At 35.3% G+C, this 17,373-nt stretch overlaps 1 protein-coding gene across 10 annotated transcripts in view; it reads right to left on the bottom strand.

Annotated features, from left to right (window-relative positions):
* The window catches only part of LOC134527168 (serum response factor-binding protein 1-like), a 127,790-nt gene that overhangs the window by 81,433 nt on the left and 28,984 nt on the right, over positions 1-17,373 (bottom strand). For 8 of the 10 annotated variants that reach the window (XR_010074111.1, XR_010074113.1, XR_010074112.1 and 5 more), the window contains one exon: positions 7,966-8,127. The exons of 1 other annotated variant lie outside the window; for it this stretch is intronic. Coding sequence is in view for 4 of the 9 variants with exons in the window: in XM_063359566.1 (XP_063215636.1) it covers positions 7,966-8,127 (162 nt within the window). In the remaining 5 variants the exon portion in view is untranslated. Of the gene's footprint in view, positions 1-6,039; positions 6,181-7,965; positions 8,128-17,373 lie in introns of all 10 variants that reach the window. One more of the 10 variants, XM_063359570.1, reaches the window with a different exon arrangement.

Raw genomic sequence — 17,373 nt, 5'->3', positions numbered from 1 at the left:
AAAGATATTTCACGCCACATTTAACTTCAATTAATTTTACAGTCCATGCTTTTAAATGTATTGTAAATGTATGTGTTAATGATTTAGTATTTAATCAAAGTTCCCTTTCCTTGGAATCAAGATATTCCAAATATATCATTATCAATTTACGAAATATTTTCTTAAATATTTTATAAAAATATTTAATTGCCAAAATAATTTGTTCTTATATTGTATTTGTTCTTATATTGTAAATGTATGTGTTAATGATTTAGTATTTAATCAAAGTTCCCTTTCCTTGGAATCAAGATATTCCAAATATATCATTATCAATTTACGAAATATTTTCTGCTATATTTTATAAAAGTATTTAATTGCCAAAATAATTTGTTCTTATATTTCCTAAGCCCTAAAATCATTTTATACACCACAATGATTAAAAAATGTGTCTTATACGCGCATATATGCCCGATGAATGAAGTTTAAACTATCTTGGTCGCCATCTTTAATATCTAAAATTGCTCAAGGGTGTCAAAGTGGCACCCTGCAGAATATCATCAGATATACATTGAAGAAACATAAAATGCCATAAAACTTTGGGCGGACCTTACTTCTGGGTTTAGGTCAAAAATGTCATTTGGCAACCGGACTAATATGTTACAAACCCTCTTCAATCTGCCCTAAGAATAGGTTATTCATGGAGCGAGGTAACACGAAGGTAACCTAGCAGACCAGTCTGGCTATCTGAGAGTTCTGTTTTCCAGTTTCTTGAGATCACTCTATGCTATGCTGGGATGTTCTTACTGTAAGCCACGGCCCCAGCAACCATGGCCTGTGTCTTTGAGTGTTACAGTTTGTAGTGACCTCGCTGTCAAGGACCAAACAAAAATAAAAAAGATTACTTGTTTGAATTTTTGTCATCCAACATCTTAAGTTGTATACTGGAATATGAAAAAGTTAAAAACATTGTCCTCATTCAAAAATCAACAAAAGACTACAGGAAAGTTTAGCGCTATGAAAACAGACACTGCCAGTTTTTTTACCTGTGACACCTGAGACATCAATATACAGAAACTGCTTGTTTGTACGACGCCTAATTGAAAATGTAATTTTGTCAGTAAATTTCCATTTGGTTCTTTTATTTTAACTTCATTATGATTTAAACACTGAAAACCTGACAATACTAAACAGTATATTGTGATAAATACTACTAAAAATGCACCACATGAGAAAATGGTGTGAAATACAAAACTTACTGAAAAAACAGACCAACCATCAAAATGATTTTAATTTACTTAACAATTAGTGCTAAAATAATACAGTGAAACTCGTTTAAAATGTTCCCACATAATACTATTTCCATCTCATAAGATCAAATGTTTCCGTCCCACAATTTACATGCAGAACAATTACATTCATTTTTGATCACCCAAAGAAGCTTAGAGGTTTTAATGACACACAACATGCAATTGATGGTGAACCACATTAAAACTTTATATGTTTGGGATATCACACATAATTTTGTTAGAGATTATTTCTGGCGATAGTGAAAGTTCATTCTATCCTCTAGGCTATTGATAAGATTACAAGGTATTCAAATAAGTCTCGGAGGCTAATCTTTGCCTCACAATTTCACAACAAAAATTATTTTATGGAATTCACAACATAAATTATTTTATGGAATTAAAATACAGTTTGCAACAAATGAAAGATGTCTTTTTCAGCATATTATATTTCCGTGTTGGCGCAGCGACTTATACGCCATTAAATCTGCCTTTTACCAAAAAAAAATATAATATTTAGTATAAAATTAACATTGGTATTCAAATAAGAAAATAAAAATACTTTTTTTTAGTTACCTCAAAGAATAAGCATCGCTAGTTTTTACAGCAACTACGCATTATAAACTATGAGTGTAGTGAGTCATCATAATTTTTGATTGTCTATTGGTTTTAGGTGTTTTGGCTATAGATTATGGCCCTCAGAATCTGTAAATAAATGTGTAAACTGGAAAATACTTTAATAAACTAAAAATCTTTGTAACATGTTTCTTTCCTACAAATATGTACAAATGTACATAGAATATCCATAACTTATTTGGACTAAAAAAAATGTAACTAGAGTTATTTTGTCACCATAAAATATTTTTCTTAGTGTGTCATTCTATGTATTTTGTGGTGGCTGCTGAGTAATAAGATTAAAACTGTGTGTTATGGCTTAGCTGAACACTTTTAAAAAACCTTGCTTAGGTACTATCTTCTTTATCTTGTTTTCTATCATTGTGCTAAACGCCGAAACGTACGTTGTACTTGACATAGTGACTTATGTTCATACAACACGGAGAAATGTGAAAATATAACCAACTTCAAAATGCTACCAACATACTAATAACTACTCTAGTTCACCAATTATAGAAGCCGGCAACTAAAACATTACACCTTTTCCATACGTTAATGCACTGAACTATATTTTTGCGTTTTCATTGGCAACTAAATCGTATATTTACTATACAATATTACATTATACGCAGTTTTGGGCAGAGATGTTTTCAAGGGTTAATTTTATAAAGTGTTCAGTTAAGTGTAAATGGATGGTATGCCATCAGAAAAAAAAAATTACTTCCCTGTAACTATTTTCCTTAAAATTTATTTTAAACTAATATTTTTAGCATGTGCATATGATTATTGATATAATATATTATATTAATCAAAACATAAAACAACTTTCAGATGTTCAATTATGAACAGAAACATTATTTCTGAAATAAATATTATTTGAAAATTCCTGCTGCGCATCTGTATTCCTACTATAGTCCTTTCCAAGAACTATGGTATCTTAATAAAACATTTTAAAATTTTGTTTGATCGAAATACAGGCTAATTTCTCAAATAGTATTCTGTTAGGTGAAATCAAATCATTATCTTTAAATTGAAGCATATGCTTCTTGCGTCGTCGTACAGCTGAGTGACTCCTTCCCCTCTCTTCCTCCTTTCCCCCTCTCCACTACCTCTTTCGATAGATTTCCCCTCCACATCCCCACGCCTTCCCCTGTAATGTGTTATTCCGCCACAGCTCCAGCGCCCTCTACTTTTGCTTAAAAGGGCCTGCGAGCTCTCGTCTCGGGTCGTTCGGTTGCGGTCGGGGGAGCTGTTTGTACTGGTCAGTATCAGCGATGACGGTAACTTGCATATGGTAACGTCACTCTTCTTGCACGATGTAGTCGTGCACTTTTTTCACATACATTTGTCTCGCCCGTGTAAGTAACTTTATCCAGCCACGTTGTTTGTTGAGCCGCTTTGGCTATAGTATGGGCATTTATGTTTGTGTCTCGCTGTACTGCCAGTCTTGTTATGTGGCTTGCATTGCCACTGATGAACGTAACGTCGGTTCCTTGTAATGATAAATTTATTGACTGCTGTATTTTTTGTGTACGCCGCACCGATATTGGCCGCCTAGTTTTGTTGTGGAGCTTTAATCAATTCCTTAATTAACTCTTTTTGTTTGCGGTTTCACGCCTTTCGCACCATTTGTTGCGCGAGCCAATATCGTGTCTGGGCTTGAGTAACCTCTCCCCTGGCCGCACCGAACCTCCGCGTTAGGGCTTATCGTTTGATTCTGTTTAAATTGTATTATTGTTTCTTTCAATCATTGTTTTTATGGCCTGCGCAGCCCGCCTTCTTGATATTGCTGTATTTTTATTAGATTCTATTTTACTGTAACATTTTTCTGTACAGCGTTTATCGAGGTACATATAACGGTTCACGTTATATTGTTAAGAATTTATAGTTACGATTGTTATTAATAAAATCAAAAACTAGGTAACGAATGTGGTTGGTCCTGTTTTAGAACAACATACCTAACTCTCTGAATAACTACTTTTTTTTTCTTAATAGCTTGCAGTCTGGTCGAACCCGTGAGTCCACCGGGCTGCAAAATATCTCACCAAAAGCAATTTAGTAAATTAATGCGTCTTTGCTACTATATTTGATTTCTGGGTGATTTGTCCTTAATTTGATTTTCTTTAAAATGTTGTGCCTTTCAGAAAAAAAATTATATTCGAGAGTAACACCATTTTCTTATTTACGTTTTAACACTCTTCCACAAGTGTTGCGGTTCACACTGAAAGCCAGTCTGGCACTTCTAGCAGCGAAGAGTAAGTTAGTTAGCTGATGTCTTCTAACAACAGGAAGGCAGGAATGAATGACCTCACTTCCAAGAATGTCTCTACCTGCCAGCATTTTAGTTTGGCAACATGGCAGCCCACCCCTTTTCTGTCACGGGACTTGGGAGATTATCTTACCGGGAATGCCCAAACATAATAGAAAGAGAGGTCCCACGCGCGAGAGAGACGGAGATACGAGCACTCCTTGCTACCTGAACAGTACCACTAGCGCAGACATGCGGATTTCTCCAACAGTGCAGCGAACCCAGCGCCGTTAATGGTTTGAACAGCAGCTTTTAAACGAAAAAGCAGAACAGATTGCTTTGATGATGTTGAATTTAAAGGATCAAAAGTTGACTTGACTGATTTAAGAATAGGACTGGCATTGTGTACTGGGCATTAAGTAAGTGGATAATCTGAGAGTGTGAGTGGAGAATCAATAGATGTATGGAAAGTATTATTGCCTTAAATTCTATCTGAGTATGAACCCAAGAACATTTTCAATGTTGATGAGTTCCGCCTTTTTTCTCAAAATCTGCCTGATAAGACATTTGTTTTAAAAGGAGAGGCTTGCCATGAGGGTAAGAAAAGCAAGGAGAGGCTAACTGTTCTCTTGGGCCAACATGGAAGGATCTGAGAAGCTTAACCTTTTTGTAATTTGGAAGGCCAAAAATCTATGATGTTTTAAAAATGTCATAAGTTCACCATGTAGGTACACAAATAAAAAAACAGCATGGATGACTTGTGTCATCTCTGAACAATATTTGCACTCCCTGGATGCCAAAAAGGGAGTAAAACAGCGAAAGATTATTGAGTGTGTGGATCACTGCCCTGCCCATCTGAAGAATGTAGCACACTTGAGAAATGTGAAAATACAGTTTCTTCCTGCTAATTCCATGGATCAGGGTGTTATCAAGGTACAAAAGCAGTATTCCTGCAGACTAATCACAAAAATGAACCACGCAACACCTAACTGTCTATTTTAGATGTACTGCATTTCCTTGCGGCTTCTTGAGATTCGTTGGACCCAACCATCAATGCCAACTGCTTTAAGGCAGGCAGGCAGGCAGGCAGGCAGGCAGGCAGGCTTTGGAGGTGACACTTTAGCCCCAACTGATGAAGGTGATGATGGTGATGAGGGTGCATGCAATAATGCATGGAAAAGTTTGCAAGGCAAACTAAAAATTACTTGTAGTTTTGACGACTATGTTGAAGCTGAGTGACGTCCTGCGACCTCAAGGTGCTGAAGCGATAGCAAGTAGCAGCAACAATGATGTGGTTGCAGTAGAAGACGATGATGAAGATGAGGATGAGGATGAGGAAAGTGAAGCAAAAGCACCACCAAAACCAACCTGTTCTGATGCCTTAGTGCAACTGGAAGGACTGTTGGACTTCATTCAAAGCACTGTAAATGTGCCAAACAAATATTTGGAAAAGTGTCTGGCACAATGAAAATTTCATAATGCAGCAAATCGAGAAGAATTCTAAGCAGACAACACTGGATCACTTTTTTCGAAAAATTCAATTTAGTTTATGTAGTGATGTACTTTTTGTAGAGACTTTTATTACTCCATAAAGGTATGTAAGTTAGAATTAGTTTCTTTCAATAAGACATTTAATATTTATTTTGTTATATAGTCTTAGGCACTATTTTTCATAAGAAATTGTTACCATTATTTAATTTGTTCAATTATACTATTAGTAAACTATGAAAGGGAGAAAATTTTCCTTTTTCATTCTAAGAAGTTTTCCCAGCTAAGTAGTTTTTTTTTTTAGTCAGTCCCTTGAAAAAAACATTTTACAGAGTTTCACTGTATCTTAAACTTACAAATGCTCAACAAAGTTTTGAAAAAATATCGCTCTGCCTTTGCTAAACACTCATGTGACATACTACTCACTGCAATATACTATGTTTAGTCTCAAGACAAATTTGGATTCTCAAGGATGATAAGACTTCTAGCTGAACAAACACAGTACGATTCATTGGAAAGATCATACTATCTTCAATTCAGTGATGAAAATATTTTTGCTTCCAGACACTGTAAAAAAAAAAAATCTGCAATTCAAGATACCAAATATACTCACAAAACACAAGTCAACAACCAAATATTCGTATAGCAACAATTTTGTGAAGACACCATCAAAAATAATGGGCGTAACACAGATTTCCCCTCTCTCCCCCTCCCTTATTCTCCTTCTTCCCCTTCCCCTAGAGTCATTATTTTTATTACTTGGAGCTTTCCCCTTTCATGCTTCTGTGCAGGTGCATGTTGCACTGTCGCAGGGCATAAAAGGTGTCGGAGCCTCTGCTCCGGCATTCACTCAGGTTTTATTTTTAAACTGTAACTGTATCAGGTATAGAGTTATCTTTTGTATACTTAATTAAAAGCCTTTTAGTTTGTTACGAGCTGTGAGGAAAGCCATGTTGTATTGTGATTTGTCAAGTGTACACGAGCCTTAACGTTTTCGCGCATTCTGCAGGGCCGATGTCTCTACTTGGGATTTATTCTTTTCTTATTGATAGGTTTGCACCCTAAGGTTCCCCCTTAATTTTTGTTAACCCACCTTTAGGCTGATTTGTACTGTGGTAGGCTGACTCCCCATTCGACTTCATGCTTGTGCATTTCTGCGATATCACTTACCACAGCCTTGCCAGGTTTGGTTTTCGGCAATGCAGACTTCCACTCATGAACGCACTTTGTATCATGCTATACTGTTATTTTGGTACTATTTTCTTGTTTTGTAATGTTTATATTCTTTGTTGTTGTTCTTTAAATGCCCTTTTGTATGTCAAGAAGTATTTTTCAAAATGTCTGGATATGTGGCTAACCCACCTATGCGTAATGTTTATGGCTCTTAGGGTATTTACTGTATTTTTAAAGTAACTTCTGAGTTGCCCTATAGCACATTAAATTGGCAGAGTTGTCTTGTGAAACACCTGGTAGATTGTTCTTTTAATGTCTTGAAACTTAGTAACTTTTCTTTTGGTAATGTTAAAAAGCTCCTAATGTTGTTCCTGAAATGTTCCTTAATTATTTGTGATAAGTTTAAAGCTATTTTGATAGATTGATTTCACTTTGTTATAATTTGGAGATGTTATATTGAGCATCGTAACTTTTGTGAATTTGCTAGCTATCAGCATTATTGTTTCTTGGGTATAATTTTTTTAATACTTTGTATATCTTGGCCTGTGGGTGTTGTTATCAATGTTGTAAATTATAACAGTAATAATTTTTCATTACTTGAAATAAATCTGCCCAAATTTAATAGTGGTTAATGTTATACATTTGATTTATAAATTCTTTTTTTGGCACATCCTCCTCTTACCTACTATGCTCTCTGTATCAGAACTGAGTATATTGACTTGCTTTCCTTTCCTGCACAGATTGGAAGCTGCTCGGAATGTATATTGTTCCTAGGAGGGTTCAGTGTTTACAAATTCGGTTTAAACTCTGGTCGACTGTTTCAGTATTATGATCACAGATTCCACAAAATCTTCTTAATTTAATTATAGCATGAAATTTTGTGGAAACAAATTTATTATGAGCCTATTTTAAGACAAAGAGGTCAGTACTAATATGTTTTTCAACTGTACAAATAAGATACAACTACTTTTTTTTAAGCTGATTACTCAGTACTCACACTCAATGTATGAAAATGTTATTTTACATTACAATCAACACTTGTGTAAAATAATAACGGCTCTAACTTTGGCATTAATAAACCTATACACATATGCATACACCTACAAATTACCAGCAAGGTGAGGTGACTACAAATGCAAACACTAACTTGCAAGATATAATAAACTATCAATTTCTTACTTTCAGAACCAAAATTTCTTCAATCAGACGGTCAGCCTTTCTCTTTAATTTTTTCTTGGCTTCTTCAGTTCCATTCTTCTTACTGAAGACTGCAGCTCTTCGCAACAGTCTCCTGACCAAGTGAACTCTAGCTTGCTTCGAATACCTTCGCATCAACACAATCTGTAAACCAAGAATGTGTCATCGTTAGGGCCTGGAAAATTTCGGTGTTTTCAGTATGCAAAAAGCGGTACTTTCAAATTAGAAAAGTGGTGGTTTAAAGTCGGTATTTTCATTATGCAATGGAAATTTTACTGGTATTTTAAATGTTGACTAAATTGTGCAGTTATTGAATATAATAGTTTACATATTTAATAAACAATCCATGTATACTAGGAATAGACTAATATGCATAATAACAGTCAATTAAATCCAAAACAGTTACACAATACGGACACGTTGCTATAGATGTTTGCAACTACAAATTTTCTTTTTTTTCGGCTGCCCATGCCACATGCTTAGCCGACTTTAGGTGTTTGTCAATGGAATCTTTTCTTTCCCATGAAACTTTACAGTTGCATAATTTGCACATCACTGTGCTATTGTCAGTACAATAAAACCCATGTTTCTGATACTGATATGCTCGGTCTCGAGCACTCAAAGTATTATTCGGCATTTTCAAACTCTAGACAGAAATATGTTGCAACATACTACATACAGGCTGTTACGAAAACAATCAACTAAACTTGGCGCGCGAATAAATATCAGCAGTGGAATGCCACTACGTTGGAAACGCTGTCGCGGCTCGTGACGTCAACAACAGATGCTGGCTGCATGATAGTCACGCATGCCCGCACACTCCCAGTCTCGCTGCGCAGACTAATTTCGTACCTGCAAAATCATTATTTGCTTATTCTCTTGCTATTTATGAAGTTACACAAAATAAACAACTACGGTAAGATAAATTCGTTAGCCACTAACATGTGTGTTTAGCTTTACACAAAACAAAACTTCTCACAGTCTGGGAAATGTATGATCTTCGTTAAGGAAGCATTCGCTTACATGAGAAGTTAGTAGAAGCTATGTTGGCTAACCTGGACAAACCACGTTTGTTTTGTTTACATTTTACCATATATGACACAACTTGGATAAATACAAGATATTAGGTTATTATTTTCTTTGATATATTATTTTATACACTTTTCGCAAAATACAATAAACGCGTTCTCATATCCGGCCAAGTGTGCACGGTAGTTTAGAATTCTGCATCATATTAATTTTATTTTTCGTAGAGTGTAAAAGTTTGAGTTTGCTTGCATTCAATAAATACGGTATTGGCATAATGGAGTGGAGGAACACGGGGTTGCCACTTGAACAAACCCCGGCGCACAAAGAGAAGAAACTTAGCGCGAACTATACCCGAGATCAATTTTGAGCAAGAAAACCATACACAAACACGGCTTATGTAAAAATAAGGTAATTATGCTGAAACACAAGACTTGGGTTAAATGATACTTTAACCTTGTGTGAGTATTAGTGATCTGCAAATACAGTAGAATCCCGCTGATGCGACCCCCTCACGGTTTCGGGAAAAACGGACTTATAAACGGAATGGTCGCAATAGAGAATTCGGGCCAAATTCCCCCCCCCCCCCCCAAATATATCCAAATACATAAAAAATCACCTTTGTTCGCATAGATTTCATATTCAAATAGTCTATGGTGTAAAAAAGACAAATTTTTAAATTCATATTACACCTCGGACTCGCATACCCCGAACAATGGGTTCCGATAAATACTCGCGCTAAGTGAATTTGCGTCACGCGAGTTCGGCTATGCTAGCCGGCTGGTGGTTATTTTCGTTCACAACGTGGCGAAGGAACTTGTGTGGATCAGGTAGAAAACATTCGGCTATAAACGAAAGATATAAGAACAATGCTATCCTGAAATGCTGTGACATGTTTTTGGAGTAGATAATCACAGCGACAGACCGACAGGATGCGCTCCCGCCCTTGCCGTCAGTGGTGTTTATTTTGACAGCTCAAGCAATTATCTTTTCCAAGTCCCTTCACAGCGTAAAAAAAAAAGAAAAAAAACTCGTGGGAATGCAGATGGAAAAGTAACTATGCAGTAAAATAAATATATTTACGGCCCTGCTAAATTTTTCTATTCAATAAAATTCGAAGTATTAGTGATTTTTCAGCAGAAACTGCTGTGTGACTAATAAACAAATTATATCATAATAACTTAAACTTATAAAGTATTAGTAACGGCGAAGGACAGTCGTATAAGCCCATAAAAATATTTATTTTACCGAGAATGGACTATACAACCTGGCTTTTGTCGCACGCGGTGTGGGAGGGGATGAGGATGCTGACAGTTTCTCACGCAGAAGGTTGAAATAAGGGAGGGAATGTGTTGAAATGTTAGTTGAGAAAGGGGGGGGGGGTGTTTTTACATGGTTTGTGGCTCTGGTAGGGATGAGCCTTGAAGAATTAGCAGGGGATGGGAGAGGTAAGCGTCACGTCATGTATGACGTCAAGCCGCCGCTACCGCCAGCCTGGCCGGACGAGTTTCTTACGCTCTCGCAGAAGCTACCACAGTGGCTTTCGTGCGGGCGGGTTAAGATAACATGACAGCTGAGACGGCTTTTCGTGCGATAGTAGACGCGCCGAGCTCAGCTAGACACTGCCGCGTGGACAGTCTAGAGGGGTGGTATCTATTTTTAGCCGTCTTTCGTATGCCTGCCTGCTTACAGTACAGCTCTCGCCAAGATAAACGTGAACACATAGCGCCCAACAAAGTGTAACATACTTGATTTTCAACTTTCTCTGCTCAAATTTTTCACGGTTTCTCAAAAAAAAAGGTCGTATAAACGGAATGGACGAATCAGAGGGGAGTCGCATCGGCGGGATTCTACTGTAATGGTACACTTTTCGCGTTTTCGCGCGAATTTTCGCAAAATTCGCGATCGCGAAAAATTCCAGGCCCTAGTCATTGTGCGGTAGCTACTGTAAGACCAAATGCTCTTTTTACACAGGTACGTCACCTCACTGGATGAACCACCCCCCCTCCCCCTCCCCCATCATCATGGCCACCCGTCACGTTATAGTCACAGGGTCTCAGTCTCAGCTGTATGGTTGGGTTTGCTACATTCAAAACACTGTGAACTCATCCAACATTAAAAATACTGTGAAATCGATGAACCGCCGGTTATGAATTACAAGTATGTAACTGTTCCGTAAACGTATAAAATTATTTTCCTTTATCCTGGTCGAATGATCCTGCATATATTTATCCTGTGATCCATGATGCTAATTTCTTTAATTTAGTACATCAAAATATCCTGGCCAAAACTAAACTTAACATCAATACAAACTAATTATGTCAGGTCTTGAGGAAATTTTTTATTTGTATTTTAACTTACGATCATAATTCAATGTTATAACACAAGTTTTAATATGTACAGGATCTTTCAAAGTACCAAATTAAAATGGCAACCATCATGTACTACAGATCCAATGAATACAGGATCATGCCATCAGTATTAAGGGATAAACTTAGATACGTGATAGAGAACTTTTACCAAATAACCTAATACTGTACTATCTAACTAACCTAATCTAACCAGACGTCCACATATTATCCTATAGTAATTTTAATGTACTTAACCAAACATTAACAAAATTTCACAGTAGGTATTTTTAATGTAGTTAACTTCAACTTAACCATTTTAACAACTTTACACTATGTGTAATGTACCTAACACAATACAATAGCATTCTATGCTTTTCAAAGAAAAATTTTATACAAATACTGAAAGATACACTACCATTTGAACTAAGAAAAATCACTTACTTTTCTGATGGCAGTGCTGCGCAGTATAAAAATAGAAAGAATTTTTTAAACTTGTGCCTACACAAGAATGATTTTCAAGTAGAAGCAGAATGGCAGTTCTTCGCTACATCACACGGCAAGAGTGCCTGCGATGGATTAGGTGGCACAGTTAAAATACTAGCTTCCAAAGCTAGTTTACAAAGACCATACAATGACCAAATACTTACACCAAAGCAGCTTTTTGAGTTTGCCAATCACAATATTCCGGGTATAGACTTTGAATACTGCACAGCTGATTACGATGCAGCTGAAAATAAACTTTTTCCGAGATTCAACAATTCAAAAGCAATTGAAGGTACTCACAAACTGCATACTTTTATACCGATTTCTGAAAATCGTCTTCTCACAAAGTCATTCTCATCAAGTGCACAAAGTATGACAGAAATTGTAACAAAAGTTGATTACTTAACACCTACAGATTTACAGAAAATTGACTCTGGATATGTTACAGTAGTTTACGACAAATCATGGTGGCTTGCTTATATTCTTTAAAAAAATTGTGAAAATTAATTTACAGTTAACTTTTTACAGCCTAAGGGGCCATCTCCATTTTTTTACCCCAAACCAAATGACATACTAACAGTACCCAGTAATTCTATTCTATAGCCCGTCCCACTCTTAGATTGCAGTACACGGCTTATGGCGCGCGCTGTTGCCAAATCTCTAACACATTACGAATTTCAGGAGATGTGTGTCCTTGTAATTCGGATCGAACAAGAAGCATTTTAAGAAATCATATCGTAATTTATAATATTTTATACTATTACACATGTGATTTTGTAATAATGCCACTTTTATGTAAATTTCAAATAAAAACTACCTATTGTAGACGAAAATTTCTTATAGTTTTCTTTTATGTTCTAAAAATCCCATATATATAATCACATTTTCATTGGCCCGATAAATGCCGTATTTTTGGACAAGTCATGTCCAAAATGATAAATAAAATACGGTAATGGAAATTCTCTGTCGAGTAGTTATGGGAAAAATCCGAACAATTGGGTCGAAATGGAGAAGAGTTTTTGAAAAACAGAAAAATCGCAACTCCCATAATATGAATAATATCGCATCCGTTTTAACGTATGATAACTCGGAGTACCTAATGCCAAAAAATATTTTCTAAATAAATTTTTGCTACGACCAGCCATAACTGCATGGGTTCGAAAAATATTTTCACCGGACAAAAAAAACGTAACTGCCTTAGTAGACACCTTATAAAATCTGTTTAAATTGTTTGTAAATATCATAATTATTTTCCCAAACTTTGTCAAAAACAATGTTTGATAAGATGCTTGGTGTTGAGAAGGATAGAAAAATAATTCAAAATTTTGTACCATCATCGCTATTAAATTCCTTCGTATTTATTTGATACATTTTACATATTATGTTCAAGATTTGATTAAAATATATTTTGTAACAACCATTACTGCAAGGGGAAGAAAAAAATATGGGTTTAAGGATATAAAAATCCTTTTTTGTTCTAATGTAAAGAAATATAATCTTCAAAATCTTCCTGCGCCTTTAGGCTGTGCCGATAAGGAATTTTTTTTAACTTTAACTTACAACAAGAATTTTTTCACACACATTTCATTCATAGGAATTTATACGATAAATGTAACGTTAACTTGATTAAGAAATTAATAACATCACATACCTTTTAATCACTATCGCTACCGCTGACCAATGTTGATACCCCTTCCATAAGAGTAGCACAGAGCTGACCAGAAGAATGGTAAGATTCCTTAATTGCATTGCACACACACATAGTTTTTGAAAAATACTCACATTCAACACAATCTTGCGCTCCCTCCCGCGTAGCCTACCGATATAATTTCTTTTCGGTGTTCTAACTTCCATATTTTATATGTACGTAATTAAATAAATGTAGAAAATAAAATCCCGTATCTTAATATATAATTTGTTTGTCAAAATTATAACTGTAACGAGTCACCGGACACAACGCGTTGCTTCGTCGCGAGACTAACTGGCAGGCTGGTTTTCAGAAATGCGTGTCTAAGGAAATACATGGTTGACTAAGGAAGCCATGTATTTGAAATTGCTTGCAGGACAGAACCCCACTTATCTAAACACACGACCCTGTTTCCTCTTACGACGGCAGCTTGTGAGAGAAACCTCTATTGCAGCACGCTCTTGTACTGATAAGACACATCTTTAACAGCTATTTCCACGGAAACTGTAGAAGCAATTGAGATGGAGCTGCTTTTAAAAACTAATTCAATTCATTGTGAACATTTTTCACGCTTTCGTCCCCCATCTATCTTTAATAGAAAAAAAGTTTTCCGCTGGTCAACTTTTTGATGTGTCAGTTTGTGAGAAAATGCATTTCAATATATTAAAAAAATTATTTAACACATTCGAGTCTGTTGCTTATGACTGGTTTAAATCACTGAATACTAGGGGTTTTTATGGTTTTCCATTTTTTTTTTATTTAAATAACATATATGGTACTTAAAATACTTTTTACATGATAAAAAACTTTAGATTTTACAATTTTTAATACAATTTAAAACATGATTTTATCTCTTTTTGTTACTGATAATTTATTTTTTATAATAAAATGTTTTACATAAATAAAAAAATTTCTCATACACACTTCATACTATTCATTGCTATGATTTTTATTTAAATCCAGTTAAGTTAACATTTATTTCACATTTCCAAATTAATACCAATATATGAATACGTAAATAATTTTTATTTGGTTATGTTTATGAAAATTTTGATTTAGTATGGAACTTTTGGAAGCACCCTGGCACGCACAGAGCAAAGCCACAGTCTTCGCACCACCAACGAGTTTCCTTATTCAGCCGTTTTCCACTGTTGGCTTTGCCTACATCGGAACATACTTTACAGTATCTGGTAGGGTTGAGTTTTTTTTCAGTTGGTGGAATTTTCTTCGGAAAATGTCGAGCAGACAATCAATCTGTGGATGAGGATGATGGTGATTGAACGTCTGTATCAGTAGCACCATATGAAGCCAGCTGGTTCCCAAGAGCTCTCATGAAGTTTTCCAAACTTGTTTTGTTGCCATCAGCCCTGGATTTTTTGAACAAAATGAATGAATTTATGATTGACATCAAAAAAAGGTGGAAAAAAATTTTTTACCACCATTTCATTGATTTTCTTTGAAAGGGGTAGTAACTGAGTAATTGATCAACATGATCAACACCAGTTTTGTTTATATTGTAGTCAAGTACAACATCGGGTTTGGTTTTAGCAACTAAGCCACCTCTACCTCTTACAGTGACTTCACTGCATGTGGCTTTGTGCTTTGTGGAGAGGCAGTACACATCACGTGTGTCCTTCCACTTTACAGCCAACAAAGGACCGCACCTGCGAAAAATTGCTTCACCTCTTGCAAGTTCTTTGCATTTCAGTTCAGGTGGCAAGCCTTAGCGGTTTTTTTTGTACCGTACCCACAGCCAGGGTTTTTTCCACGGCCTTAGAACTACAGGTCTGGACACTTGTCTATCTTGCCATGCATTCAACTTGACCCCCTTATTGACTGATTTAGTTCATGAAACGGCCGCTGGCGCCACAAGACAGTGGTCCGGTTTTAGCGTGTTGACAATAGGAATTGTTTTATATAAATCAGAAATACTCGTTTGTCAAGAAGGGTAGTTGTTTTATATTTTTGATGTTTATTATTTATATTAAAAAAGTTATGTATGCGCACCAAACTGAACATTGAAGTGTGCAAGTTTTGAGTAATGTTGATTTTTCTGTTTGGGGCGGGATGGTGGAGAGGTTATTGGAGGCAGTTTTTGAAGTAATGTGAACCTTCTAATTTTTTTAACCAAGTTCAAATAATTCATCGTGCTGTACAATGCCAAATCGCGTTTTTGCTCCAGGTTGTAAAACAAATTGCGACCGTTCATTTGACAAGTGTCGTGTTCAGTGCACCCAAACATGAACAACGCCGATTGTTGTGGCAGGCAGCAATTCCGAGGAAGGACTTTATATTAAAAAGTAGTAATTTCGTAGGCGAGAAACATTTCATTGAAGCTGCATTGCTACATAAGTATTTTGTAATTATTTCTTGCTGATTTGTGTACATGTAATATGTTTATATATCTATACATATTTACCATGTAGGGGTATGAAAATTAAATTCTAGTGAGTTTATTTGTCTATAGTTTCTGTAAACGAGTTATTTTATCTATTAGTTCAGTTTTTCCTTCGCAATATTTTGTTTGGTATATTTATCAAACAACTTGAAAAATGTACTTGAAAATGTTGTCTCATGATTATCATAAAAATGAACACTTTAAAAATTGATAATCAGTACACTAGCTAAACTTTACTTTTTATTCAAAATAACATAGTAGCTCAAATAACCCTATTATTTGCAACCAAAGTACTAACAGTTATTTAGTGATAAGTCGACTGTTTCCACAGTTGCATAATACCTTCAGGGCTGTCAAAATAGTGGCAAGTAAGCTATACGTATAGGTTTATTATGTTTTTTCGTAGAAAAGTTACTATGTATAAAGAACTCAATAGAGGGATTGTCTATCATCTGCAATCTCCTGGATCAGGTCTGTGGTGCTTAGATACGTAGAAAGATGTTGGGATGACCCTTTGTTCATTATTAAATGAGAATACTCAGCAATTTAATAGTAATGCACTGTTATAGGTTTTTTTTTGTTGTGGATGTTTGTTAGAATTAATTGATGTTTTCGCACAGAAAATATGTCATGTGCAAATATACATTTAAGGCTGTTTTAGTTGTATATTTGCAAATTATGAACTGATGCACTAAAATATCAGTTCAAAAGAAGTTTTTTTTATGAAATTAAAAATCTGTTATCAATAATAATAGTTATTAAACTATCCGAATTTTTAAACCTTTAGGAAGTAGGTAGTGATGTAGTTGAATAAAAAAATGTTTTAAAAATTCATAAACCTGAGTAGGGTTCATGGGTATTGAAGGGTTTATTCTTCCTGTAAATAGTTAATCTGCTTTCTCTTTATTTTAAACTGCACACAAACGATTGAGCATAATATTTTTATAATAATTTTTAAAACAGACTGTGTTTTTGTACTTAAGTTCGGCAGGGAAAATTGGTTTAGTTCATTTCAAATTATTGTTCTAAAATCACTTACATGCTATGGAACTCGTCAATATTGTTCTGAAGATTGGTGATGGTGTTCTCAACAAATGATCGAACATTTTTTTACATAAATTTTATTAAACAAACAATATTTTTGTACCAATGTTCAGGGACAGCAGACTGGTGATTGGTTGATGCAATTTTGGGTTGGAAATAATTTGCTATCACTTAAGGAACTTTTCCTTTCATTCTTAAATACCATTGTGCCATCAGGAACAAATAAGAAAGTGACTAATTTCCCAGCATTAATAACAATAATAATTGAAGGGGAAAAATAATGTTGGACACATAAAAATAGTTATTTTGTTATACCAGATACAGTTTTTTTTATAGACAGTTGGTACTGGGACTTAACATGTATTTCCACCTCCCCTTCCATTATCAAAGTTTTATTACAG

This window comes from Bacillus rossius, chromosome 1 (assembly GCF_032445375.1).
Source record: "Bacillus rossius redtenbacheri isolate Brsri chromosome 1, Brsri_v3, whole genome shotgun sequence".
NCBI lineage: Eukaryota > Metazoa > Arthropoda > Insecta > Phasmatodea > Bacillidae > Bacillus > Bacillus rossius.
Note: the sequence above shows the minus strand (reverse complement) of the source record. Positions and strands in the feature narration are given on the sequence as shown.